Source organism: Cynara cardunculus, assembly GCF_001531365.2.
Source record: "Cynara cardunculus var. scolymus isolate 2C chromosome LG 6, CcrdV1, whole genome shotgun sequence".
Taxonomy (NCBI): Eukaryota; Viridiplantae; Streptophyta; class Magnoliopsida; order Asterales; family Asteraceae; genus Cynara; species Cynara cardunculus.
In genome coordinates this window covers 8,360,145-8,386,374 of record NC_037533.1, presented here as the reverse complement: position 1 = coordinate 8,386,374, position 26,230 = coordinate 8,360,145, and the positions used below count along the sequence as shown (strand labels likewise).

The 26,230-nt window shown below is 35.1% G+C and overlaps 1 protein-coding gene across 1 annotated transcript; it reads right to left on the bottom strand.

The window, feature by feature from the left end:
• Positions 1-3,721: 3,721 nt before the first annotated feature.
• On the bottom strand, positions 3,722-19,467 carry LOC112514286 (small glutamine-rich tetratricopeptide repeat-containing protein). The gene is made up of 10 exons (XM_025120652.1): positions 19,329-19,467; positions 16,859-17,115; positions 13,066-13,099; positions 10,244-10,377; positions 9,754-9,820; positions 8,600-8,699; positions 6,234-6,397; positions 5,395-5,441; positions 5,215-5,265; positions 3,722-4,124 (listed from the first exon to the last, which is right to left on the bottom strand). The coding sequence occupies exons 1-10, from the start codon at positions 19,399-19,401 to the stop codon at positions 3,801-3,803; spliced, it is 1,251 nt and encodes a 416-aa protein (XP_024976420.1). The 5' UTR covers positions 19,402-19,467; the 3' UTR covers positions 3,722-3,800.
• Between the last annotated feature and the right edge of the window lie 6,763 nt (positions 19,468-26,230).

The window sequence follows — 26,230 nt, the reverse complement described above, 5'->3', positions numbered from 1 at the left end:
CAGTAGCATCTCAAGTATTTCATCGTTTAAGATTTACATTTATTGAGTGCAATGAAACCGCATATGCTTGCTATTACTTGGTTTATGCATCTACGGTCTTTATGCATGTGAAAACTCGTGAAACTCACCAACTCTTTGTAGTTGACTCTGTTTTATGTCATGTTTTTCAGGTACTAAGTAAGTTATGTGGACTCTGGGAGCATTACTTGGATCACATCGATTAAGACAATTTTTATTGTATTTGAAAATACTTTTGTAACCTTGGAATCCTGTTAAGTCGATGAACTGTTTATTGTGAATCTTTGTAAAATGTGTTTCTCTTAAACTGTTGCCAAGACTCGTTTGTCTGTTAGCATCCCGTGTTTCCGCTTTAGCGGGGTGTGACACCTAAGGCCCTTACCTTTTTAATTATTGGGGGCATATTAGTAATTTTAGGTTAAAAAAACCCGTAAAATGACATGTTTTGGAGGTTTGTTGGGGCTATTCGCCCCCTATCGCTTTTCCTTAGATCCACCCCTGGGTTATCGGATAATTCAAAGAAAGATGAAAACTGAATAAACCGTGCTAATGATATTGAACATGTGGTGGATGATTGGAAGATATTTAAGTCGGTTATCTTTTATAATGTAATATAAATACGTTTGAACAATTGTATATTTATTTTAAAAAATATGTCGATATCTCTTTATCTCCTTCTAGATCAGTAGTCTTTTATGATATTAGATATTGTGTTTTGTAGCTTTCTTGAAGAGAGTAATAGTAGCAAATATGTTATATGAGTTTTTTTTTTTTTTTTTTGAAAAAGAGACGTGCATTTGAGTAGTTATTGTCGAGTGGTTCAAAGCTGTGCATTGACGAGTGGTCTGAAGTTGTGACAATGTCATGTTATTTAAACCCATGGATAGAGAGAATTTCGGTGTCATGGTAATCATTTTTAAGAGTTCTATAAATTTAGAGAATTTTAAACTCTCTCTCCTTATTTCTCTATTTTAGAAAATTTATTGAAGAAATTACTCAAAATCTTTATTTTCTCGATTACAGAAATTTGTTGTAGATGCATTCTGACACCTCAAAGTATGGGCTATTTGTAATAATTATTATGTGGAAGGACTAAAATTGACAATTAATGGAAGTATTTTGACATAATGGTTGAAAACTTGAAATGTTAAATAATAAAAATTGAGGATTTAATTTAAGAAGTTATGAAATTTCTTCAAATTAAATTCAAATAATTTGGAAATTGGAAAGGGGCCATTTTTGTGGTGTATGTATGGGTGGAAACTTGAATCCCTTTAATGGTTGTTTTTGTATGAGTCTAAGGGAATAATGTTTAAGGAGTGTTATGAGTGAGTGGTTGTTTGTTTACTTTTTAATAGTTTTATTAAGAGATAATATTTGAATCGTTAAGAGATGAATCTTGTTCGGCAAAAAAATCTGTCTCTTAATGGTTTTAAAAACTCTCTGAATGATTTTGTATCATGGGTCTCCCTAAACCATTCAGCACCATAATTTCATTATAAACAATTACTAAACAATTATATTTCATTTTGCACTATATCATGAGAGCCACTTAATTATTCTGACCACTTAATTATTATGCAAAAAACCATTCAGCAACGGCCAAACAGCCCCTAAGAGTTTTTGTTTGTTTTTCTAAAATTACTTTTTAATATCTCTGAAGTTTGATTTATTCAGACGTTTAAGTATTAAGAGCGTTTGTTTTATTTTGAAAACAAGAACTTAAAAGCTCCAAGTGTCCTCTGAATTTTTAAGTGGTAAATGTATCATTTAGTACCTCTTAATCCTAATCTGCCCCCTATCACGTGGTTCATATTTTGGGGGTTGGAAAAGATTTGTTAACAAAAAACTATTCTATCTTTTATACTTTGACCAATTCAGATTTCAGACTTCAGATTTGTTAGTGCTATTTTGACCTATTCAGACTTCAGATTTGTTAGTACTATTTTGACCTATTCAGACTTCAGATGTGTTAGTACTATTTTGATCTATTCAGATTTCATACTTCAAACGTAAAAAACAAACAATCTTACTGATACATATTTCAGACTTCAGGACCACCTCTTATAAATCAGAAGTGAAGCTATATTTCAGCACCTCTTAAAAAACAAAGTCACATAAATCTTGCATTGATTTAGAAACTATAAGGTTGAGAAAGTGAAAGACAATGATGTATGAACGTCGTTAGAAAATATACAAGAAATAAAAAAAATAGACGTTTATAAAATTCATAACAAATCGTTCAGTTGTCAGAATAGGGTGTGTGATATTTATTTGGAAATCTTGAGATGTGTACTGCAAAACTAACTTCGTGTTACAGATACAATCTGAATCTGGTTCTAAGTAGGTCAAAATTGATAATGTCTAAAACTAGTTGAATGTTAAGACAACAACACTGCATCAATTTTAGAAAAAAATCTTATAAAATTGATTATTACTCCAAGACTTGGGATCATGTGAGACTGAGATCAATGGTTTTTCGTGAGACTCGTAAGATCAATTCTCAACCTTTGGATTAGATCTACAATCTGAACATTCATAATCACAAAATTACCACGAGACTTCTCAATAATCACAAATTTGTCACCGTATAATTTTAGACCATTAGATCATTAGCTTATAAAGTTGATCAATGAACATAAATTGGTCTCATGAGTCTCACTAAAAACCTTTGATTTCACGTGAACCCAACTCATCACTCCAATTAATATGATTATTGAATTTATGGAATTAAATAGAGTTTTCTTTTTCCTTCTAAAAGTTTCATTTAGAAGTAATGATATCATTTAGATTGAAACATGTTTGCTCCTGGATTTATGCCTTTCAGTAGACTTGATACTTGTTTAAGAGGGTATGTATGACCATAATGATCAATAATTGACCTAGTGGCTCTAATAATAAATATTTAATATTATTAAAATATAATTAATATTAAATAATAATATTATTAAAATGTAGTTAATATACCAATAACAATAATATAAAGAGCAAAATACATGATGGGATAACAATGTATTTTCATAAATTTATTTATTATGGTTTATTTTTAAATTATTTTTTGTTAGGATTTTGTACCTTGAAAATTTTATCTATTATAGCAATACGTAATCATTAATTTGAAATAAGATGACATGACACGAGTTATCTGGTTTTTCATGTCATGTCATTGTCCATGTAAGATATCCAGTTGTAACATATAGCTGATCCATCATTTCTTATTACAACATTGTACTTTCCAAAAAATTGATTTTACATATTATTTAATAAATATATTAAATTAATTCAAAAAAATATATAAATTATTCATTAATATAATAATATTAAGAAAAACTTGTAGAGCATAATTTACAATTTTAACATTTTTGAAACTTGTTTAAAAATATGTATTTTATAATCTCACCAAAGGAGAAGTCTTAACCATTATTGCTACCCATAAGGTTGACATTCCATGGTCTCACCTACAAGTATCAAGTGGCTTGGGTGGGTAAAGAGTTCAAATATCACCAAAGCTTATAAACGGTGAGTGAATTCATTTGTTGTACATAAAAATATTATATACTTCAAAAAAAGACTGTATTAATGTCAAAGAGGACTCAGATAAACGGGTATCATACTCCTTTAAATGTGTGGTTCCCTGTATTTTTATAGTACTGACTGTAAAATATACTAAATGCAAGCAAAGATTAGAGACACCAGCCATTACACCAAATATGCAACAATTAAAACCTACTTTTAACAAGTTTTGAACAAAGAAACCAAGATTCGACACAAAGGTCGGTTGTTTAGTTTCCATTCGAGTTGTTTTGTGAATTAACATGTGGTGCTGCTGTTCCATCAGAGAACATCTGCATCACTGATCTTATAGTCCCATAAAACTCCTCTGGCACTTGATCTCCGACGTTAACTCCTATTCTTGGTCCGGGCTCATCTGTAGGGTTGCTGCTACCACCAGGCCTTCCCTGACCCATGTCCCTTAGCATGCTCCCGAAGTCAAACGGATGACCATTCACGTTGAATGGCATGGATGTGAAAGGTGGAACAGAGGCATGGCTCCTTGATCCACCACCAGAATGCTCTTGATTTGAATGACTTCCTGAACCTGAACTCTGATACCAAATAAAAGCAACACCAACCATTACCAATAAAAGTAAATCTTTAATATCTGGGTCACAAGTAGATCTCAACCTCCTAAGAGTAAGAGGTCAAGGGTTCAAGCCTCACCTTTTGGTGAGGTGTGTGCGAGTTTTGTCGTATATAAATATGGTATACTTCTTAAGAAAGGTAAATCTTTAGGGTGTGTTTGGTACGTGGGGATGGACAGTACAAAAGCTTGTCACGACATTAGATCGGGACAAGATAGAACCTAAGTGGGACAAAAATGCACCAAAATAGATGGAATAAAAATATGGGAAATGAGACAAGAGTTGGTAAATTACTAAACTACCCATGTCAAATTAAGACCCTAAAACCTTCCAAAATTCTTTCACCACCTACCTCACTCTTTCCCCTCTAGTCCCATTCCGTCCAGTTCTGTCCAGTCTCGTCTACGTACCAAACACATCCTAAAGATTTAATACTATAAGTGGGAACTTTGCAAAGATATCAGGTCTATTTTCCTAACTTTTTCCCTTCTATATGATTGTGTAAGTAGGTAATGATGGGAATCAGATTATATACAATATCAGTTAACCTTGAGTAAGTATCATTAAATATAAGGTTGATTAGGTCATTATGATTGTAATATTGTCCGTATGTTTCATAATTGGGTTTCATCATGATTGGGTCCCCGGCCTCCTATGTACTCTATATATTATCTTTATGTCGTAATAGAGACTTGGAAGGTTTATCCAGTAAGCCACATAAATAAATTTATAGAAGTATATGCTACCCTCTTTGAGCACTCCCAGTTCCCCACTGCACTGGTCCCACGGCCATCATGGGGGAGAAAAATCGTGGTTGGTGCCTATATTCAACTTGGGTCCCCAGATATGGATTTCCCACCTACTTACCGGCTACCGCTAACTCACCATGGTTATACTTCCCCATTAAAACCAATTTTTTCTCATCCAACCCCTCTTATATCATACATGTCCCATATTCTCATCAAGCACACATAACAAGCAACAACAGAAAGACACGTCTCCTCATGTTTCTCAATATGCAATTGCTTATTTTTCAGAAAGCATAGAAGAATACCTGACCACGTTGAGCTCTTTGTTGCTCTTCTTTGAGTTTCTGCTCAGCCGCCTATATATATTGACAGTGAAATAAAGCTCATATGAGAATGGTGAAATATATCATACAAGAAGAATGAAATAAGGCACAAAAACATATGCAAAAAGCGACAAGAGAAAGCCAACACAAAGATTAACTAACCTGAATATTTCCTCTTATCGATTCATTATTTGGATCCAACTGCAAGGCTGCATGAAAGCCAAAATAATAAAGATAGATAGGTGAACAAGTTTGTATGCTGATCCTATGACAATAGTAGAATCTAATTATTTTTCCTAGATTCAAGTGGTTACGATACGAAATTATGGATTTATATCAGAGATGGGCATGCCGGGATGAAACCCCCTAAAAAGCATGGATGGTTGCTCCTGCAGCGTAGTACGGTAATACCTTCAAGCCTATTTGTTTCTAGCAAGTATTCAGGTGCTGAAAAAGGAATGTAATTGTGAAAAAATAAGTGGAAAAGAAACGAATTGTGCAAATGTTTGATTCGTTAACTGAGCTAACAATTGGGATGTATTATTAGGGTGCTTGAGTTTTATTTCTATGCTAGTTTATTTCTTTCAGTTGTTACCGATTCGTCCTTTGAACATGTTGATCATCCATCTCAAAAGACCTCCAACTAGAGGAAACATGTGTAATTCTTTGATAATTGGGATTTGGGGTCTATTGTTAGTTAATTCCAGTTAGTGCTTAGTTCATGGGCCCTTGGGTCCTCGAGCTGTCTTTCCAAGCCTATATAGAGGTATTCTCAGTATTATATGGTGTATAGTTATTGACACCTTCCAAATAAATCATTTAGCTTTCACAAAAACCAGTTTCCTGGCGCTCAGTTCAGTACCTTATGCATCAGAAATAGTTTTGACGATATTTCTTGTCTAGTAAAATTTTAATTCATAGGTGGGATAATATAAACTAATAGAGAAAAATGTTGTTTTTGATGTTATAATTTATAAATCAGAACATGAATATGTACAAACCTTTCATAAATCCTTTAGCAATGGCATCCCTGTAGTTCCCTTGAGCATAATAAGTAAATCCTAGACGACTGTAAGCCTTGCTGTAGTTTGGGTCAATTGCAATGGCTTGATGGCAGTCACAGGTTGCTTCTGTATACTGCTTGGTCTGGGTGTAAGCAGCCGCCCTGGTAAGTCCACCAAAGTTAAATCAAACGAACAAGAAGACTGTAAAATTTGCAGCAAAAAGTGCATGTAAATAGGAAGAAACAAAGGTTGCAGTCTCAAAATTAACATAAGATGTCAATACAACTTGAATCATGGTAAACCTGATGATGATCATTCATGGGATCCAGGGGGTTATTCGAGATGAGATGTACCCCTAGAAAATTGGTATTGGTAAAAGTTCGAGAACCGAAACAGCACAGTTGTGCTTTTTAGACATGCCGATAGTAAAGTTACTGCTGATGTTGCACAACTCTAGGGGCAGATTAAATTTTTTTTTTTTGGGGGGGGGGGGGGATATGTGATACTCGAAATTGAATCCTGATTTTGGCAAAGATGTGTCATTTCATGATGTTTAGATGTAAATATGGGTTTGGTGATTTGGTTTAAAAGTTCAACTTTCTAAAAGTAGATACCCGTCATAGCATTTTTCATTAGCCATATGTTTCCCCACTCTTTTTCTACAGACCAGTAAGAGCATGTTAGCAGCAAAGGAAAATGAAAAGTAATGGACTGATGACTTTTGTTGTCATATATGGTATACAGGAATAAGATGGACAGACGGGCAGATGTTCTACATTTTATTTAATCTTTCATCATCATATATGTCCTTCATCAATCAACCAAACTTCCATGGCTCTTTACTTCTGAAAAAAATCCAGCAGACAACCCTCATGTTAACTATCATGCCTATTTACTGCATATGTAACAGGAAATAAACAAATACAGTGATACATAATTTTTGTCTTCAGCCAAAGCTCATATCCACCTCCAAGATCTAGTTAACTATAGAAGCAAAGTAATATGAGTTCAAAAACTCTTCACTTGTGTCTAGTAAGATGTGATTTAAGCCATCCGTAATCATGCTTGTAAGGACATACACACGAGGGATCCAGTTGAGTGTTCCATGTCATATGTTATTCGTTCACGACATTCTTCTTGTAGCGGGGTCGAAGATAGAGGTCCACAAAGTGGAGGGTGGTTTTGGAAACACGAGGCTTGAGTATTAGTTGCTCTAAGACAGAATACATATGGTCCGGTTTACAGGGGAATGAACTGATGATGGAGAAGTCAAATGGTACCCCAAAAGGACAGCTTCAAGTATTTACGCTCTATGATTCAGATAGAGGGAAAGGTCAAGGATGATGTAACGCGTCGCATAAAGGCATGGTAGCTAAAGAGGAGAGCTGCCACGGGGGTGTTGCATGACAAGAAGGCCCCACTAAAACTGAAGGGTAGCCATTAGACCACCTATGTTGTATGGGTCGGATTGTTGGACGACAAGGCCCATGATAGGAAGTTGCAGAAATGAGGATGCTTAGATGGACTGTGGTTGAACCGTGTTAGACAGGACACTGAACAAGGTATCAGGCGGAGTTGGGAGTTGTGCCTGTCACGAATAAATTGAGAGAAGAAAGATTGTGGTGGTTTAGACATGTTCACAGAGATCAATGGCGGCACCAGTGAGGGGGCAAGGAGGGGCAGACCAAGGAGGACATGAGATGAGCAGCTGAAGATGGACATTGCAACTTAACAATTCCGAGGACATGACCTCTAATAGATGTTTTTGGAGAGGTAGAATAATAGACTAGGTGTAGGACCTGTAGCAAGCGTGAATCCAACGAAAAATAGAGGGATGTGTGTTTTTCCTTTAACTTCTCTATGCCTACTTTTTTCTTTTTCTGTTGCTTACTATTTCTTACCTTTTCGTTCACATTTTTTACAAGCCAAGGGTCCTCATGGAAACAGCCCAGACCCTACTTTTGAGTGGGATATATTGAATTCATTTGGTTTGGTTTTTAATCATGCTTGTAATATCTAGGCTCCTAGAAGAAGAAAAAACTTGCAGCCTTCCATGTAGCTAAAGGCAATACATGACTCATAACAGTTACCAATGGTTGATTGTAACCCTTAACTTATACAGTTAAACCATCTCAATAAAGAGAAATGATGAACATTAAACCATAACCTTGTGGAAAGAGATGGAGAGAAGAGAGGAATATAGAATCCGTCCGAGTATAGAATAAGTACCCAAACACCTTAAGGTAGTTAAAAATTCAACTTTTAAAGTGTTAACAATGTCGAAAAGCAGTACACAAAAGTAATTCAGGCTTCATAATCCCAAATTACTCTGTAAACTCCAATTATTTGAGTAAACAAGTCACCTGTTGCAATAATAAACAGCATTATCATCACGAAGTGCTATAGCAATCGTGTAAAGCTCAATTGCCTCGGAATATATCTTTGATTGCATAGCTTTGTTACCTACATGAAGAAAAAGAATACTAAGTACAACTACTCATTAAATGAGGACATAAAGATTCAGTGACCATATATGACTAACAGTAACAATACAAAAATATCAGGAGAGACCAAAGGGCCTATGGCCTAGCGGTACGTAGTAACCCAACCTTCCTAGAGGTCAAGGGTTCAAGCCTCACCAAAGGTGAGGACTGTGTGTGAGTTCAATTTTTCCGTATATAAATATTATATACTTCAGAAAGATCAGGAGAGAACATATCTTACCATACAGTAAACGAGAAGAAGAACAACGCAAAACATAATACGGCAAAGATAATACCACATCAGGTCTCTCCTCTCTGATCATGATTATTAAATTTCATAACTTTCAAGTTAAAACATCATAATTGCGCTATGTATACTTCTTTTAAGTCCCTAAAAATATACAGGTACTGACTCTGTGAACCTTCTCCACGACTCCAACTTGGTATAAAAGTACCCTTCAGTATCATCAATTATTATAATTCATTTGCAACTAGCCCGTCGCTTCCTGCAATCAGTAAATGCAAGACCTTTCTGACTTAAAAGTTGGAGGGTGTCGATGTAGAGCCTGAGTTGTCAATTCATTCCCATAGTTAGGTTTGTAACAGCTGCTATGAAAGGTGCAAGGACGCTTAACCAATTCACAATACATCAAGGATCCACACAATCTTTCTAGGACATTAAGTCATAGGCTCTACCCTTAGGGTAGAGGCAAGGTCTGCGTACATCCTAGCCCCCAGACCTACCTATGCGCGTGATTTACTCAGTCCGTTTGGTTTGGTTTTTCAAATCATAAGGTTTCAACTGATTCATCTAGCTAAAGTATCCAAGCATTGACCCACCACTGAATGCAGTTGATGTAATTCACTTTTACTGATGTCCTGAACTACACTTTAGCCGTCTTAGTTCTTACAAATATGCCTTTAGTATAACTTTTTCAATGCTTTTACAAAAAGCGAGCATGTTGATCATGGTCCGTATGGAGATGCAACTGTAAGACATAATCACAAGTTCACAAGGTTTGACTGAAACTTACCTTGTACTTTGAAGGTGTCAGCCAAGTTTTTAAGATCAATTTCCTCACATCCAGATTTTTTCATTTCCTTGTATCAAAGAAGTGTTCCCCTTGTTAAAAGCATATTATGGAGAAAAAGCACAGCAACAACTAAGAAAGAGTATGCATCAAACAATATGACTGGAACAACAGTAGCTTACAGCAATAAAGTGCATTAAAGTAAAAGAATAATAAACCTGTAGAATTTCCTCAAGACCCGGCTCATTATATCTAAGCAGGAAGCGTGGAATGCAAACTAGATACAATGCAACATGTCAATGTGGTAGTGATGTCATGCAAAGGTGGTAATTCACTCTTCAAGGACAAGACTCGAGGATTCACAATTGGCAACCACCAATATCATTGTAATTCATCCAAATTAGCAGAAGACCGACATCACAAACATGATCTTAGTGATACTAAACTTATACATAACATTAGCATGACAAAAGATTTTAAGTTAATATCATACCATCAAAGCATTGTGAAACAGATGTGTAGTCCTATCCAGTGCCTGTTCATCATCTCCATTGGCTGTACTCCCAAAATAATGAATTTTTTCAAGGGCGCCAAAAAACTGACCAAAAAGTTCATCCTCCCGTACACCTGTCAATGACAAGATGCACTAAGTTGGTCATTCTCGGAGCCAAAACTTTCATAGTAAAAGACATCCAATTTGTTAAAGTCCACACTTGATATTTAGGTACAATTCAAGGTATTGTCAAGTCCCAATTCCGAGAGTCCTAGTTATATGGAACCCAGATGTGGGTACCATCAGGGGATATAATTCTATGTCTACATATATAGAAGCTCACCAAAAACAAGCATCCCCTGATACCAGATAAAAGAGTCATGTGGATTGTTGAATTTATCTCCTGTATAAGGAGCAAGGTATTGTAATGTAGCAGAGGAATCCGCCGTCACTTCAACAGCCTTCGATGGTGCTGCCTCCCGTAAGAGTCTGGGCTGTGTCTCAGTCCCAGTGTGGCTGATCATCCTCTCGGACCAGCTAAAATCCGGACTTAATTCTCGTGTCGTAAGAAAAAGAAAATAATCTGGGAAGGCAAGCGGATCATTTATGATGAAGAGGATGAGCTTCAAGAGAATGATTCAGAGTTCTAGCAGAGTGGAACCAAATATCTTATTATAATTTGATGATTCTAAATTGGAAAGAGATGGAACTCCAGTTCCTTCAGAAACGGTAAGATCTTTGACACAAAAAAAAGTGTGCAACTATTATGACTGACAATGACATACTTCGACCTTCTCAACTTCAAAAATATGATTAGTAATTCATGACACCAACTTTATATTGAATCCTACCGTATGGCTTCCTTTATATGCCTAAGAAATGCAGATTTCAGACTTCGTTCTACCTAAAGTGCTGAGTTAGTTAATTTGATCATCATCTGTAGGGAACACTTCACTATACTTTGTCAAAGACAAAACAAAAACTAGCGCTTTGTCCTGCTATAGCGTATATTGTAAATGATTAGATGTTTACTGTGAGGTACTCTAATTTTGCCCTCAGGGTGCATTATCCTGTTTTAGAATAACCACATAGTCAGGTAAACTGCCCAAACATGTAGGAAGTATCTAGATAAAAAAGTCCGACAAGTTAAAATATAAAAAATAATAATGCCACATGAGCCTGACAGCCCTCTCCACGTGGATAGTAGAATTGATGGCAGCAGCTCTGGAAGCTGAGTCGGTAAAAAAAACAAGAGCAACATGAAAAGAAAGCAAGAAAAGAACAATCACTTCCAAATTTATTGGATGTGATAGATGATCTGATATTTTCTGACCTTACCAGACAACGAGTAGCAATAGCTAGATCTAACACAAAGTCTCCATTTAAAAAAAGATCTAATGCAGGGTCCATGTTTGGAACCATAGTGAACAAATATCATTTAATTTTAAGAGCACGTTAATGAGAAATTAAGTGCTATTTGTTAAAGGTCTGCTCCAGATATATGAAGGATGATAAATAGGAAGCATGGAGCTTACTTTCTTGAAAATTGCTTCATACATATCCATGTTAGATCCTGGAAGCATACTATTCCAAAGAAGGCATTGAACCATGGCATGGATGTTAACTCTTGGATTTGTACAACCACCCAAACAACACTTCATTGCTCTGAAAATCAAGAGAATGACTAGATTCTCCATAGGATTTCACCTTTAAAAGCAAAAAGTAGGAGAAAATGAAGAAAGGAGTAGGAGACAGAGAGGTTTAAAGAAAATAAATAATGTACCAAAAATTCTGATGCTACAGCAGCAACTCAGAAGTTTTTCCACTTTATTTAAACTAGAGCCAAGGTTCTCAACTCCTTTCTTTGAACTCAATGACATGAAGTTCCCACCTCACACTTGTTAGTTTTTGTGCTTGAAAATTCTTTCCAAATTGAAAACAGCTATTCATCAGATCTTCAAAAATGATGTGTCATCTTTTATAAAAGGGTAAATTTTAAAATTTGTCAGTAGAAGGTTTTAAAAACAACAAGAACTCCAAAGTGTTTGATAATCACAATTCACAGCATCATGTCCTTTACACACATGATACCTAACTAATAAAGTGTTTCGTACCAAGCTTCACATCATTGTTTTCTTTAGCGAACAGAAAATGATTTTCATTTTCTGAAGAGGGTAGATACAAGTCCCCCCACCAGAAGCAAGGAGCTTGTATGATAATGCCAAACACATACATTCAAAGAGATTAAGCTTTGGTTTGTTCTTCTCAGAGTGAATTATATGATATACATAGGGGAATAATCAAACAAGAGCCACAAAAAGATTGAGAACCATGAGAACCAGTAATCTTATGTTGCTTCACATTATGAAACAATGCATGTGAAAAATGTAGTGTTGATTCACAATGTGATTATTTTTAAATGTGCACTTTTTTGTATTTTTTGTTTCACATGGTGAAACAACACTGTACTTTCACATGCATTGTTGCACAATACAAAACAACACAAGAATAGTGGTTCTCACAGTTCTCAACTCTTTGTGTGGTTCTCATTTGATTATACACACACATATATATAGATAATATACATATATTGGCTACTTCTTCCTTCATACCATTCAATTTTACCCTAAATTATTTTCTTGAAGGTCATTGTTCAATAAAAGTGGTCCACCAATGTGTAACTATAAAAAATATCGAAACTGAAGTTCAATTACAAGAAAAAACATATAACATATTTGCAAGTCTATATGAATGCAATATAAGGAGACAAAATACATCTTAGCATCTAAAAAATATATATTTGGGAAATAAACAAGATTTACCTATGGTTCGAGTATCCTGTCTCCCGATGTCATCCTACATAAGAAGTAAAGCATGAAGAAGGGCAAACTGAATATTCATCATAACTTGATAATATTTGTACTGTATACATACATTAAACAGAGATGATCAAAGCAGCACCAAAAACCTTAGGCAGATAAACTTATATAACTCTACTTATGCAGTACTTACCTGTGCGAGAATGCATACAACCAGTGCAGTGTATCTAATTATTCCCAAGAAAATGAGGCAAAGAACATAGTGGCTCTATTGTAACCCCTCTACTCAATCACCAACTAGGTTCACGAATTGTCTGTCATGCCCCATTCTTTGTGTAATTAACTCAAGTAATTTTTAGTTTACATTTAACCTTTGTTTCATATGTTCCTATGTTTTTAGTCTTTTATGTGTTGGCCATACGACCATAACCATGGTTGAAAAATGTTCAACCACAATAACTATGTTCATTGTCAGCCAACAGACAAGCCCCAACCAGTTGATAAGCTATAATTCTAGGAAAGCTTACTGAATGAGTGTTCGATAAAGTCAAATGGCATGTAAGAGATGTTGGTTGGAACCAAGGTTTTAAAGTACGAAAACGTGAGGCGAGGCGAGGCGAGCCATAAGCCTCAAGGCAGTCCGAGGCATAAGTCTCGAGGCGGAAAATAAAAAATAAATAAAATAAATTATATATGTAATACTTAGCTGATAATAATATTTAGAATCATAATGCTGCTAATAAAATCTTTAAATACTTTAATTTAGGTAATTAATTGTTAAAGATTTTATTTTTTAGTAAAAACAATAAAGAGAAACACTAAAAGCCTCTCACATAACCACAAGGGTGGCGCCTGATTGGTTTGAGCTTGGCTCCAAAGGTCAAAAGTACCAAGAGGTCCCAAATTCAAATCCAAGGAGGAATAAAAATCCCCTTGTGGCCATGGAGGTTCAAATGCGGTGACTCCGGGCTATCTGCAAGGCAGGTGGTCGCCCTGGGATTAGTCAGCTCGCATAGCGGATTGGATATCCAGGTTAATAAAAAAAGCCTCACATAAAGAGACTTTAAAAGCCTCCTACATAAAGAGAAACATTAAAAGCCTCCCACATAAAGAGAAACAATAAAAGTGACACATACATTAAGGAGACGGAGAAAAGTCACTCCTGCTACGTAAAATCGAAGAGTCCTTATGCACCTCCCAAGTCGCATCCCTAGCACGTAGTCTTACTATATAAAAACGAGATCACACATGGCAATAAGTTTTCTTCTTCAATGGCCATGTAGAAGGACAAAGCAAGGAGCAGAGGTTTCACTTCAATGGGTCATCAATCCATAAGTATATTTTCTTTGATTTGGCATATTTTTTTAACCCTAAAGTCTAAGCACCGCCTCAGACCCGCCTCAGTAGTTCGAGGCGTACGAGCCAACCAACCTAGCAGAGGCGCCGCCTCAAGAATGTTTTTTGACCGCCTCGCCTCGACCGTTTTTAGCAACCATGGTTGGAACATCATGCTTTAAAATACTAGCCTGAAATTTTGATCTAAATTATAGTTTTTCTATGAAGTTGTGTCGGTAGGAGAAGCGCACATGTGTGTATCATCCCCCCTAACTTAGTTCATTGCACTATTAAATGACCTTATCTTCTGGAATATGTTGTTGGTTTCAAGTATTTTCTCACATTATTCACAGGCACTTTGGGTTTATAAATATAACCTAGAATACAATTTTACTTCTAATATTTTTGTGCCAATGTAAACCTCCATTTAACATGTTGGTCAAAATACTTTGTAGTGATAATACTAAAAATATTTTAGACCTACCCTCACATCTAAATGAGATAATGCATGAATCGCTGGTGCGTATAATTGGCTCAGGAATGTTTTTTGTCATCTGCTTACATACAAGTATATCTTTAATATAACAATAAGTAGTACTCATTTATAGTTTAGATACATAGCATTACATTTTGTCTTGCAAGCGTTTGCTCACTTTTTCGTGTCACATAAAAAATATTTGGTTGTTTGTTTCATCCACTTTGCGACCTTAAACTTGTGTTTTGTTGCTACTCATTTGTGTAAAAAAGGTTATAGTTGAACAATTTTGTTCTTAAAAAATATTTCACCGGAACTGAAATTTTCATTCAAGTCTCTAAAGATATATCACAGAATTTTCCTCCAACTGCACATCTTCCTCAAGGGTCTCAGGCTTGCGTTCCTCAATGTCAAGACTCCTGCCACTATTGCTATCCATCCTATCGGCTTATTCAGGCCTTTCTCTTAAATATCGCACTTACCTAATTATCATATTCTGAGAATGTGTTACATGCACTTTAGCACCTTTCATGGTGTAAAGGCCATGAATGAAAAAATAACTACACTTTCAAAGAATAATAATAGCATATTGAGACCTCTTCCTTTTTTAAGCATTTCATAGGTTGTATATAGGTGTGAGCTTCACAACCATCTTTTCATAGCTTAAAGTCCCATTGTAGGACCAAGGTTCTAAAGTACGGAAACGTGAGGCGAGGTGTTTTCCCTCCGCAAGGCATAAGCCTCGAAGCAGTCCGAGGCGTAAGTCTTAAGGCGGAAAATAGAAACAAACAAAATAATATTATAAATGTAGTACATAGCTGATAATAATATTTAGAAATATAGTGTTATGAAGTCTTCAAATACTTTAATTTAGGTAATTAATTGTTAAAAAAATTATTTTTTTAATAAAAACAAATTAGATAAACGATAAAAGTCTCCTACATAACGAGAAACATTAAAAGCCTCCCACATAAAGCGAAACATTAAAAGCCTCCCACATAGAAAGAAACAATAAAAAGTGACACAAATGTCAAGAGAAGAAGAAAAGTCACTCCTGCTATGTAAAATCGAAGTGCCCTTATGCACCTCCCAAGTCGCATCCCTAGTACATAGTCTTACCATATAAAAACAAAAAATCACACATTGTAGTAAGTTTTCTTCTTCAATGGCCATGCACAAGGATAAAGCAAGGAGCAGAGGTTTCACTTTAATGGGTCACAATCGGTAAGTATATTTGGCATATTTTTTAACCCTAAAGTCTTAGTACCGCCTCAGATCTGCCTTAGTAGTTTGAGGCATACGACCCAACCAACCCAGCAGAGGCGCTGCCTCAAAAATGTTTTTTGACCGACTTGCCGCCTTGACTACTTTTAGCAACCATGCATAGGACTACGTGCTATTGTTGAACATTAAGTATTTAGATTCAACTATTGTCTAGATTCGTATTGTTCACATTGGTGTTCATGACTCACATATCCATTCATTTTATGTCAATATCTTTCCTAATAGTTTTCTTGATTAGGCTTATATGTAGCAGACACAAAGTTTTCTGGTGGAGGTGAGCTTCTAGAGTCTATAGACAGTCGGAATTTTTTTTATCTGCCCTTTTTCTCCACACATGTATTCATGTGAACAATCAGAATGTCATAATGTTGAACTGCTGGTGTGAACCATCAAACTTTTTAAAAGAGTGGCATTTGTGTGACAATGGTGGTGGTGGTGGTGATGACGAGAAAAGAAATCCAAAACACGTATGGGTAATAACAAAATTTATGTATGGGTAATAAAAAAAATTAAGCAACCTATCCAACTTTATAAGTCTAACATCAAAATACTTAGCTTATTAAAAAACTGTGAGTTTGCAACCATGAAATATTAAATGAATTTGTGAACCTAAAACATCTTTACTTGAGGATGTCAAAAATCAGGCACATATAATGCATAACAATAGTGTGAGGTTATAGGCTGAAGACATAACATGATTACCAGACATTCTGGTGTCGCAGGAATTTTAGTATCCACAGTATTATTAGTGCATGATGTATGCGATGTATCTGGTCGATATTCCTCATGGATCTGATCTGACTTAATCTCGTTGTGTCCTGTTTGTGAACTGAATATCTGGACCAGAGAATCAGATTTTGCTACACTACGATTAGCCGATGAATCGATCTTGAAAGCCTCTGATAAGCAGTCTTTTGCAACCTCGAGACTTTCAACATCACTAGTAGAAGAAGGTTCAACTGTAAAACAGGTTTTGGTGCAACTATCAATAAGAGCAAGCAGCCACACAAATTTTTTTAGCATAAACACAGCATGTGATATACAGTTTTGGGAAGTATATTGCTAAAAAAGTATACATTAAATAAATATAGACATAAATAAAGATGTAGGAAATGATCTTATTTAATCTATACTTTAGACTACTACACCATCAGCAAAGAGCATACACCATCGGATATCATCTTAGGTGGACTTCATGAGCCCATCCTAACTAAAGCAAAGAGATGAGGGCTTAGGCAAAACTTTGTCATGGTCGTGTTCTATATACAAAAGACTTTGGTGGCACTATGTCATGCTCCCATACTAGTTACTACCCATACAAAAGACATTGGCATCTCCTACAATCAGGTACCAATAATTCCTTTCCCATTGGGATGCTTGACAAAGAGGTATGCATGGATCAACCAATTGGTTCGATGTTCGTGAGGAGGCCTCTAAGGTTTGTCGTCTTGGGCATTTCTAGTATGCCTGGCAATCTCTCAATGCTTGGTTTCACCATTTCTCTAAGATTCTTCAACAATTACCATTATCTAGGAGTGGCAATCACCATTTCGTCTTATATTTACATCAACATAATACATATATTCTCTTGGCGGTTTATGCATATGGCAATGTTCATACAAAGAATGAACCTTATGTATTGAGGTGCTACAAAAGTTCATTATGCAAAACTTAAACGACTTCAAGATAGAGGTCTCAGAATCCCAACAGCAAATACCTTTTTAGTCACAAAAGGAAGTTTTGTATATCCATTCTAAGTGCAGACTACTAGGGAAAACTAGTAATTGACCTATGTTGACTTTTTCCTCAAGTTGGTAAGCCTCTTCAAGATCTTGAGAAGTACGAACACGTAGTGGGAAGCTTAAGTACTTCACTATTACATGGCAAGTTATCTAGTATTCCATTAGTGGGTTTGGTCAGTGCATGTCAGATCCATACGCTGCTTAGCAAAGATATCAGATTTAATCATAAAGATCCAAGACATAACTCTTATCAAATCTAATCATAAAGATCCGCGGCATGCCTCTTCATTAATATGATTGAATTCCTTACACAACAAAAAGAAAGTGACAAACAAATCTCCCACCAAATCCATGTGTTCATGTTTTAGGAAATCTTTACCTCATTAACCACACAAAAAAACTCTGAGATGAAAATAAAAAAAAAATGTCAAGAGGTGCTTTGTGATCCTTCTCTTTTATTTGCTATTGGAACATAGAAAAACTAGGGCAAAACGAGCAAAGCTTTACTTCTCGAGCACTCCATCATTGGTGAAGACAGTGGAGAGACAGATGTAGGCATAGGTTGGGAGGGATGAGCGAAAGCAATTGGAAAGAGAGAGAGAGAGAGGAATGGGTTCCGTCATTGTGGATTGGTGGGTAAAAGTCATTTTTAGTGTTTGTGCCATCCTAAGGGGTGGTGAGCCACTGAGAAATTGAAAATTCCATAAGTTTATTTGGGTTATGTTCACTTCTGGAATAGGGATCAAGACTTGTAACCTACTGATCTAAATATTTGGTTCCACAAAACCAGTTTCATGGTCTGCAAACTGTCGTTTTTTAAAATGAGACATAAAGAAGCCTAAAACTAAAAACTTATATGATGAAAGTGGGAAATTTCCTAAATTTAACTTCCAAACAAGACAACAAGTAATCAAATCTCAGTCAACCAGAAGAATCCGATCAGTCAAAGTGAATGAAACATGAAGTTCAGTTTCACTGGCAAGAAAGAGCAATACCTACTGAAATCTCCTGAGTACAGTTTCTCCCCAGTAGTATTTCCGTCTAAAAATGTGGACTTATCCCTCCCTTTGTTGGGAGACGAACTCTTACGTTTGTCCGCCTAATATTGAATTAATACCATCTCAACAACCATGTAGGTCTTGATTGAATACGAACCCCAATTACCCTAATTTCCTGCTTAACATGGAATGCTCCGCAGATATCATCGATCAACAGAAGATGGTAAACCTAATAACATCTTTCACTTAAGTGACAAACCCAAACTGACAATTGGATCAAACGTAAAAAAGATCAATAACTTAGTATCGCTGTTTCCAATTGTATCGCAATAACGATGAACATGCACCCAAATAATACATAAACATACATAGAGAAAGAATATATGATCGCATATAAAGAAAGAGAGTCGGGTACAGAGAAGGGGAGTGAACCAGAATTGAGGAAGTCCAGGAAAGATAGGACGATGCGACGACAAAGAGGAGAATCCGCCTTCAAGTTCGCCATCGTTATCGTCGTCAGTAGCAGCAAGGTGGAAAAACAAGATGCACTCCGTACGTTCGAAGTGCACACATATGCAAGATACTCAGTCTTAACCCATGGAACTTTACCATTTTGATTTATTTCTATCATCTCAACAATTTTTAAAAAATACAGAATTAAAACATAAATTTAAAAAATTAAATTCATCAGATTTTCTATTTTAAATTTTTTAATATAAATTATATCATTATAATATCATCTAATTTATTATAAAAATACAATAAAAAAAGCTTTTTAATGTCTCAATTTTATTAGTAGAATCTATACTATATTATAAAACATTTGATAAAAATTCTTAAAAACCATTTTTTATGCATGAAGTACTGTTTATTGATTCATATTACTTAAAATTCAAGATTACAAATAGGTTGTGCATAAGTATAACTTATTAAAACTTTATGTTTGAATTCATGTAACTAACTGTAGATAAACATAATCAAATAGAGGATAAACATCTCATTTTAAATATAAAAGATCTAAAATATAATTAGGATAATCATTAAGTTATAACAAAATACTTAATTATTATCTTTGTAAAAAAATATATTATTAAACCAAAAATAAAAAATGAATTAAAGAAATACACAAAAAAAGGATAAATTATAAATAGTTAGTTTGATACTAATATCAATATTTTTTTTCAACTTTTATGATCTATCTTCATATTTATTCAAAAATAAAAACATTATCGATTTCTCAAAAACCACATCAAACCGTATTATAACATCGACTGAGAAAAAAACGAAACATTAAAATTGAAATGTATCTCGTTGCATTGTGTGAATACCCTTCTAGTTGAATAAAATAATCATCTCTCTCTTCTAACATCAAGTTTTTGAGAATTCTTTATATTTAGGCATTGTTTGGCAAAACTAGTTTATTTTTTGGGCACATGTGTGAATGCATATAAGCTAACTTATTGAAATGCTACTTGAAGTAGTATTTTGGTAGCTTATTGTCAGTTTTTTCGATTATAACTCTTAGGGGTGTTCGTGGTCCGGTTTGGGCGGTTTAACCCCTCAAACCACAAACTAAACCGTAATAGCGGTTTATAAAATTTTTAAACCGAGCGGTTTGATATTAAGTGCCCAGACCAGTCAAACCAGACCACGAAAAAGCAGTCTGGTCTGACCGGTTTAGGCAGTTTGGGCCTTTAATTGACTTTAAATATTAAACTTAAAAAACATATGTAATTTAGAATTTCAGATTAAATATCCATTTTAACAAAACAAAATATCTAAACCAATAAATGTAATAATTAAACAGCTCTTGAGTATAAAGTCGAAACAATCCAAAGTACAAATAAATAAATATATAACATATTAGAAAACAAACAAATTAACAAAGTTACAACTCTACTGCAAGTATTGAGTAACAAAATCCATGAATTCACAACCTTCAATGGTTCAATTCTTGAGTCTTGACTCTTGAGTTCTTGACCAAACAAAATAGAAGTCAAATCTAAGTTGGTTGAATCACTTGGTTGATGTCTTGATGACGTGCGCCGAAATCAAACCATGGATTAGAACGATCAATAGATTGATGGAGTTCGTGAGAGATTTCAAAATTTGGAGACCGTCAATATCAAATATGTCGATATGTTCAATGGTTTAATGGTTTTAGTCGTCGATTTTGATTATGTTAGATGTTAGGCTTAGGGATATATTTGGGTCATAGCCAATAAGTTAAAAAAAATTGGGTTTGCTAATATTAAAATAGATAAATAAATAAATAAATAAATATGTATTTGGCGGTCGGTGTCACACCCCGTTAAAGCGGAAACACGAGATGAAACAAGTAAGCGAGTCACAGCAACAAATATTAAATAACACCATACAATTTTTACAAGATTCGAATTTAACATCCGTAACCAAGTTGGAGATAGAATAATTCTTTACAAAAGTTTCAAAATAAACTTAATCGGTGTCGTCACATATATGCTCCAAAACTTCATTTCTTACTTATTTCTTGAAAATCATGAAACATAAAACAACGTCAACTACAAAGAGTTGGCGAGTTCACGGATTTTCATATGCACAAAATTATTTTCAATGCATAAATCAATTCTTGCAAACTAATACATAAACTTGCACCCGATAAATGTAAATCTATAACGATGTTTAAAACTTGAGACGCTACTGAGCCTTTCCTGACCAATGTGCCCCATTATTTTACGAACTACCATAAAATGTCCCGCGCTCACTAAGGTACCACAGTTCGTATCAGTACTACTTCAGCGGTGGCCCGTTCGCACACATGAGTAGACTATTAAACATAGATAATGTGCACCCGTTTTTGGGTGGGACTGTCAACACAATAGCGGCTATCCACAATTACCACGGCCCGGGAACACTAGTAGCATTTACGGGAGGGGACTTTTTAAAACATATCGTCTCAAGTACATCAATTTACCATTTACACCATAGTGCAATACAGTCAATTTTTCATAACTTCAACAAATCTTGACTAAACAGTTCTTAAGTCCAACAGTTTTACAATAAACAGTATAGTTTGCATAACTTCATGCTTTTCCCCCAGTTTAAATAAACAAAAAACATTAAAAGTAGAGCCGTGAATACTCACAAGTTTGCTGATGAATATCCAAGAATTTGATGACGTTTGAAGCACTATACGTCTGCCCTAACTTTCCTAAACAGTCTGAAATTCAATAGTTAGATTACCTATCGGGTCTCGATAAAGATAAAGTCAAATTATATCTTATGTAATGTCAATGATTTTTTATGAATTAAAGTTGATACTTATATCATTTGCTCTAAAAATAGTCCGAAATTATACATTTTAAAATCAAAGTCCTTTGCACATAGAGTTACCACTTGGACAGAATGCAAATTCTGTTTCTGGAATTTTGATCTCACAAATCACTGTCAAAAGGAATCTTCCATAACTCTTTTGAGTCCAAATTTTTATACCATAAAAAATAATGAGTTAAACATATTTTTCCTAAATATCAAGAATTTTGGATGGGTTTAAGGCACTCATCATTACCCTACAACTTTGAGTGACACAGTCCCCAAGACAGATTGCACACTCTTCGAGTAACGGCCGTTTGGGGGGTCTAAACTCATCATTTTTTAGTGATTTTAACTTTATTTTAAAGCTAACACATAAGGTTAACTTCTAGAAAAATAATCACTCATTTTCATTGAGTTTTGAAGGAGATAAGACCGTTTTAGAATGCATGCAAGATTCTGTCAACAATAATCTTTTTGCACCATAATCTTGTATCAAGAACTTAAAAGGCTCAAAACTTAATATTTTTGAGTGAGACCAGTTGCATTAGAAAGATAACTCATTAAAATAAGTTCTTGAATGGAAAATAAACTATTTTGAAGGAATATCCAGAGAGATATGGTGGTCCAAAGTAGGTTTTACCTACTGTCAAGTGTGTTGTTGCACACTTGTTTTGTTTTAAACACTAGAAGGTTCAAAACTTACTTTTTTTATGGACAAAAACCCACATGCAAACACTTTTACCAACTTTTCTTGAGTTCTAATATCTGTAGGTTATAAATTATCATCATTTTGAGGACATTTTCATGTCATTGATGTATAATCTCCCATCTTAGATTCTCCAAAAAGTTTGTTTATAAAAAGGAGAAAGAAGAAAAGTGTAGAACATGATAAATCATATCGAAAAATAAGGATAAAGCCACTAGTCCCTTACCTTTTGCTTGCAACTTCTTGAAGTTTTGAATGTTCTTCAAAATGATGGAATTTGAAGGGTTTTGGGGAGTGATTTCGGGTGGAGTGGAAGAGGAAATGAATATTTCAAAAGAAATGGAGTTTTTATATGTGTTTTAAATGTGAATAAAAGGGCCGGCCTCTTAAGGTCCAAGTTCATAACAATAAAATTTTATTTTTTTCTTTTAAACAAAATAAAACCCATTTAAATTATAACAAAAATACATTTTATCAAATATTGATAAAAATATCATTATTAAATCAAAGTTCCACATTTTTGGTAAGATTATTTGGACATTCAAATGAGACTTTTATATTTTAATTTGGACTTTGTAATATCAACTTTATTATATTTAGAGCATTTTTTTATATATAATTGGCATTACATAAGTTAACTTTATCAGTTACCCGTCAAAACAAAGTTTTCTGAACTATATTTTGGAAACTAAGCCAGATGAATTCTAATCAACATGACTAAATCCTAATAATATAATTCTAAATATAGAAACCCTATAAAGGTGCTAACCTAACGCTCCAAAAATGACAGATGTCACAGTCTCCCCATGCCGGAAGAATTTCGTCCCGAAATTTTATTCGTCAGATCCTAGTTTAAGACTCGTTTTAGAACAAGTGGGGATACTTGCTTTTCATAAAATCCTCTCTTTCCTACGTGTACTCCGGTCCATGCCTCGAAGTCCAATGAAATTTTACAATTGGGATCTTGCCATGCCTCAACTGCTTGACTTCTCTATCCATGATTTCTATTGGTTTTTCAACGAAGCGAAGATGATCATTAATTTGTACATCTTCCAATGGTATGACCAGTGTTTCATCGGTTAAACACTTTTTGAGGTTTGATACATGAAATGTATCATTAATAGCGCTTAATTCTTGTGGCAAATTTAACTTATATGCCACTGGTCCAATTCTCTCAGTTACTTCAAATGGACCAATATATCGGGGACCCAATTTACCACTTTTTCCAAAACGCATTACTCATTTCCATGGTGAGACTTTTAAGAGTACTTTATCTCCTTTTTCAAACTCTAATGGTCTCCTCCGATTATCAGCATAAATTTTCTTGCGATCTCTTGCAGCCTTGAGTCGATCCTTGATAGTTACAATCTTGTCAGTAGTCTCTTGGATAACATCAGGTCTAGTTAACTGCCGATCGCCAATTTCTAGCCAACTGAGTAAAGATCTGCATTTGCGTCCATATAATGCTTCATAAGGCGCACACTGAATACTGACATGGTAGCTATTGTTGTATGCAAATTCAACTAACGGAAGGTGCATATCCCAGCTTCCACCAAAATCTATGGTGCATGCGCGTAACATGTCTTCCAGTGTCTGGATTGTTCTTTCCGTCTGTCCATCCGTTTGAGGATGGTATGAAGTACTTAGATATAGACGTGTACCCAACACTCCTTGAAGTGATTGCCAAAATCTTGATGTAAATCGACTGTCCCTATCCGAGATAATGAAGATAGGTACTCCATGCCAACTAATGATTTCCTTTATGTAAATCTGAGTCAGCTTCTCCATCTTATAATCTTCTCGGATCGGTAGAAAATGAGCAGATTTTGTCAGTCGATCTATAATCACCCAAATTGTATCATGCCCTTTCCCAGTTCTGGGTAACTTTGTGATGAAATCCATTGATATTTGTTCCCACTTCCATTGGGGAATCTCGGGTTGTTGAAGTAGACCGGATGGTTTTTGGTGTTCAGCCTTGACCATTGCACAAGTTAAACACTTGCTTACATACATTGCAATGTCTTTCTTCATTCCAGGCCACCAGTAGTGTTCCTTAAGATCCTTATACATTTTATCCGCTCCCGGGTGGATTGAGTATTTTGATCGATGGGCTTCATCCAAAATTATGGATTTAAGATTGCCAATCTTAGGTATCCAAACCTTGTCTCCCAAATAATACACTCCATCTGATTTCAGTTGAAACTTAGTCTCTATGTGGTGTAGGGTCTCATTCTTCAAATTCTCCTTCTTTAATGCTTCTCTTTGATCCTTGAGAATTTGTGCCTTTAGACTTGTGTTTACTATTGCTTCCAAAGCCCTCACACTTGTTGGTTTCACTCTTTCCTTCCTACTTAGAGTATCGGCTACCACATTTGCTTTGCCAGGATGATACTTAATTTCACAGTCATAATCAATAAGTAGTTCAACCCATCTTCTTTGTCTCATATTTAACATCTTCTGGTTGAGAATGTGTTGAAGGATTTTGTGATCAGTGAACACAGCGCACTTGGTACCATAAAGGTAGTGCCTCCAAATCTTAAGTGCAAATACTATGGCTCCCAATTCTAGGTCATGTGTAGTATGGTTCTTCTCGTGCACTTTGAGTTGCCTTGAGGCATATGCAATGACCTTATCTTTTTGCATTAGTACGCATCCTAATCCTTGATGTGATGCGTCACAATATACCACAAAGTTTTCCGAACCTTCTGGTAAAGATAAAATAGGTGCATTACATAGTTTATTCTTAAGAGTCTTTAATGCCTCTTCTTGTTTTTCTCCCCAAACAAACTTCTTGTTTTTTTGAGTTAAAGCTGTGAGTGATTGCGCAATTTTTGAAAAATTCGCGATGAATCGCCGATAGTAGCCTGCCAAACCAAGAAATTGACGAATTTCCGTCGGGGTTCTTGTGGCTTCCCATTTCTTTATGGCCTCAATCTTTGCAGGATCTACCTGAATCCCTTTTTCACTAACCACGTGACCAAGAAATTGTACTTCACGAATCTAGAATTCGCATTTGGAGAATTTTGCGTATAATTTCTGGTCCCTAAGTAGTTCTAATATCATTCTTAAGTGTTGCTCATGATCCTTCTTACTTCGTGAATAAATTAGTATGTCGTCTATGAAGACGATTACAAATTTATCCAGGTATGGTCTGCAAACCCTATTCATCAGATCCATAAAGATCGCCGGTGCATTGTGTGATAATTGGATCTTGGTTATCACCCGAGGTAATATATAATATCCGTGTTTCGTTAACTCGTACAAATTGGGTTAAGAGAATTTTGGTAGAATTATGCATAATATATTTGTACCCTATGCTTAACCAATTTGTACC

Coding starts and splice junctions, on each gene's coding strand:
- LOC112514286 (XM_025120652.1), bottom strand. CDS start 19,401: ATGGCGAACTTGAAGGCGGATTCTCCTCTTTGTCGTCGCATCGTCCTA. Junction 13,100..16,858: donor CTGCGACACCAGAATGTCTG/GTAATCATGTTA, acceptor CTTCTTATGTAG/GATGACATCGGGAGACAGGA. Junction 5,442..6,233: donor TGCTAAAGGATTTATGAAAG/GTTTGTACATAT, acceptor GCTTTCATGCAG/CCTTGCAGTTGGATCCAAAT.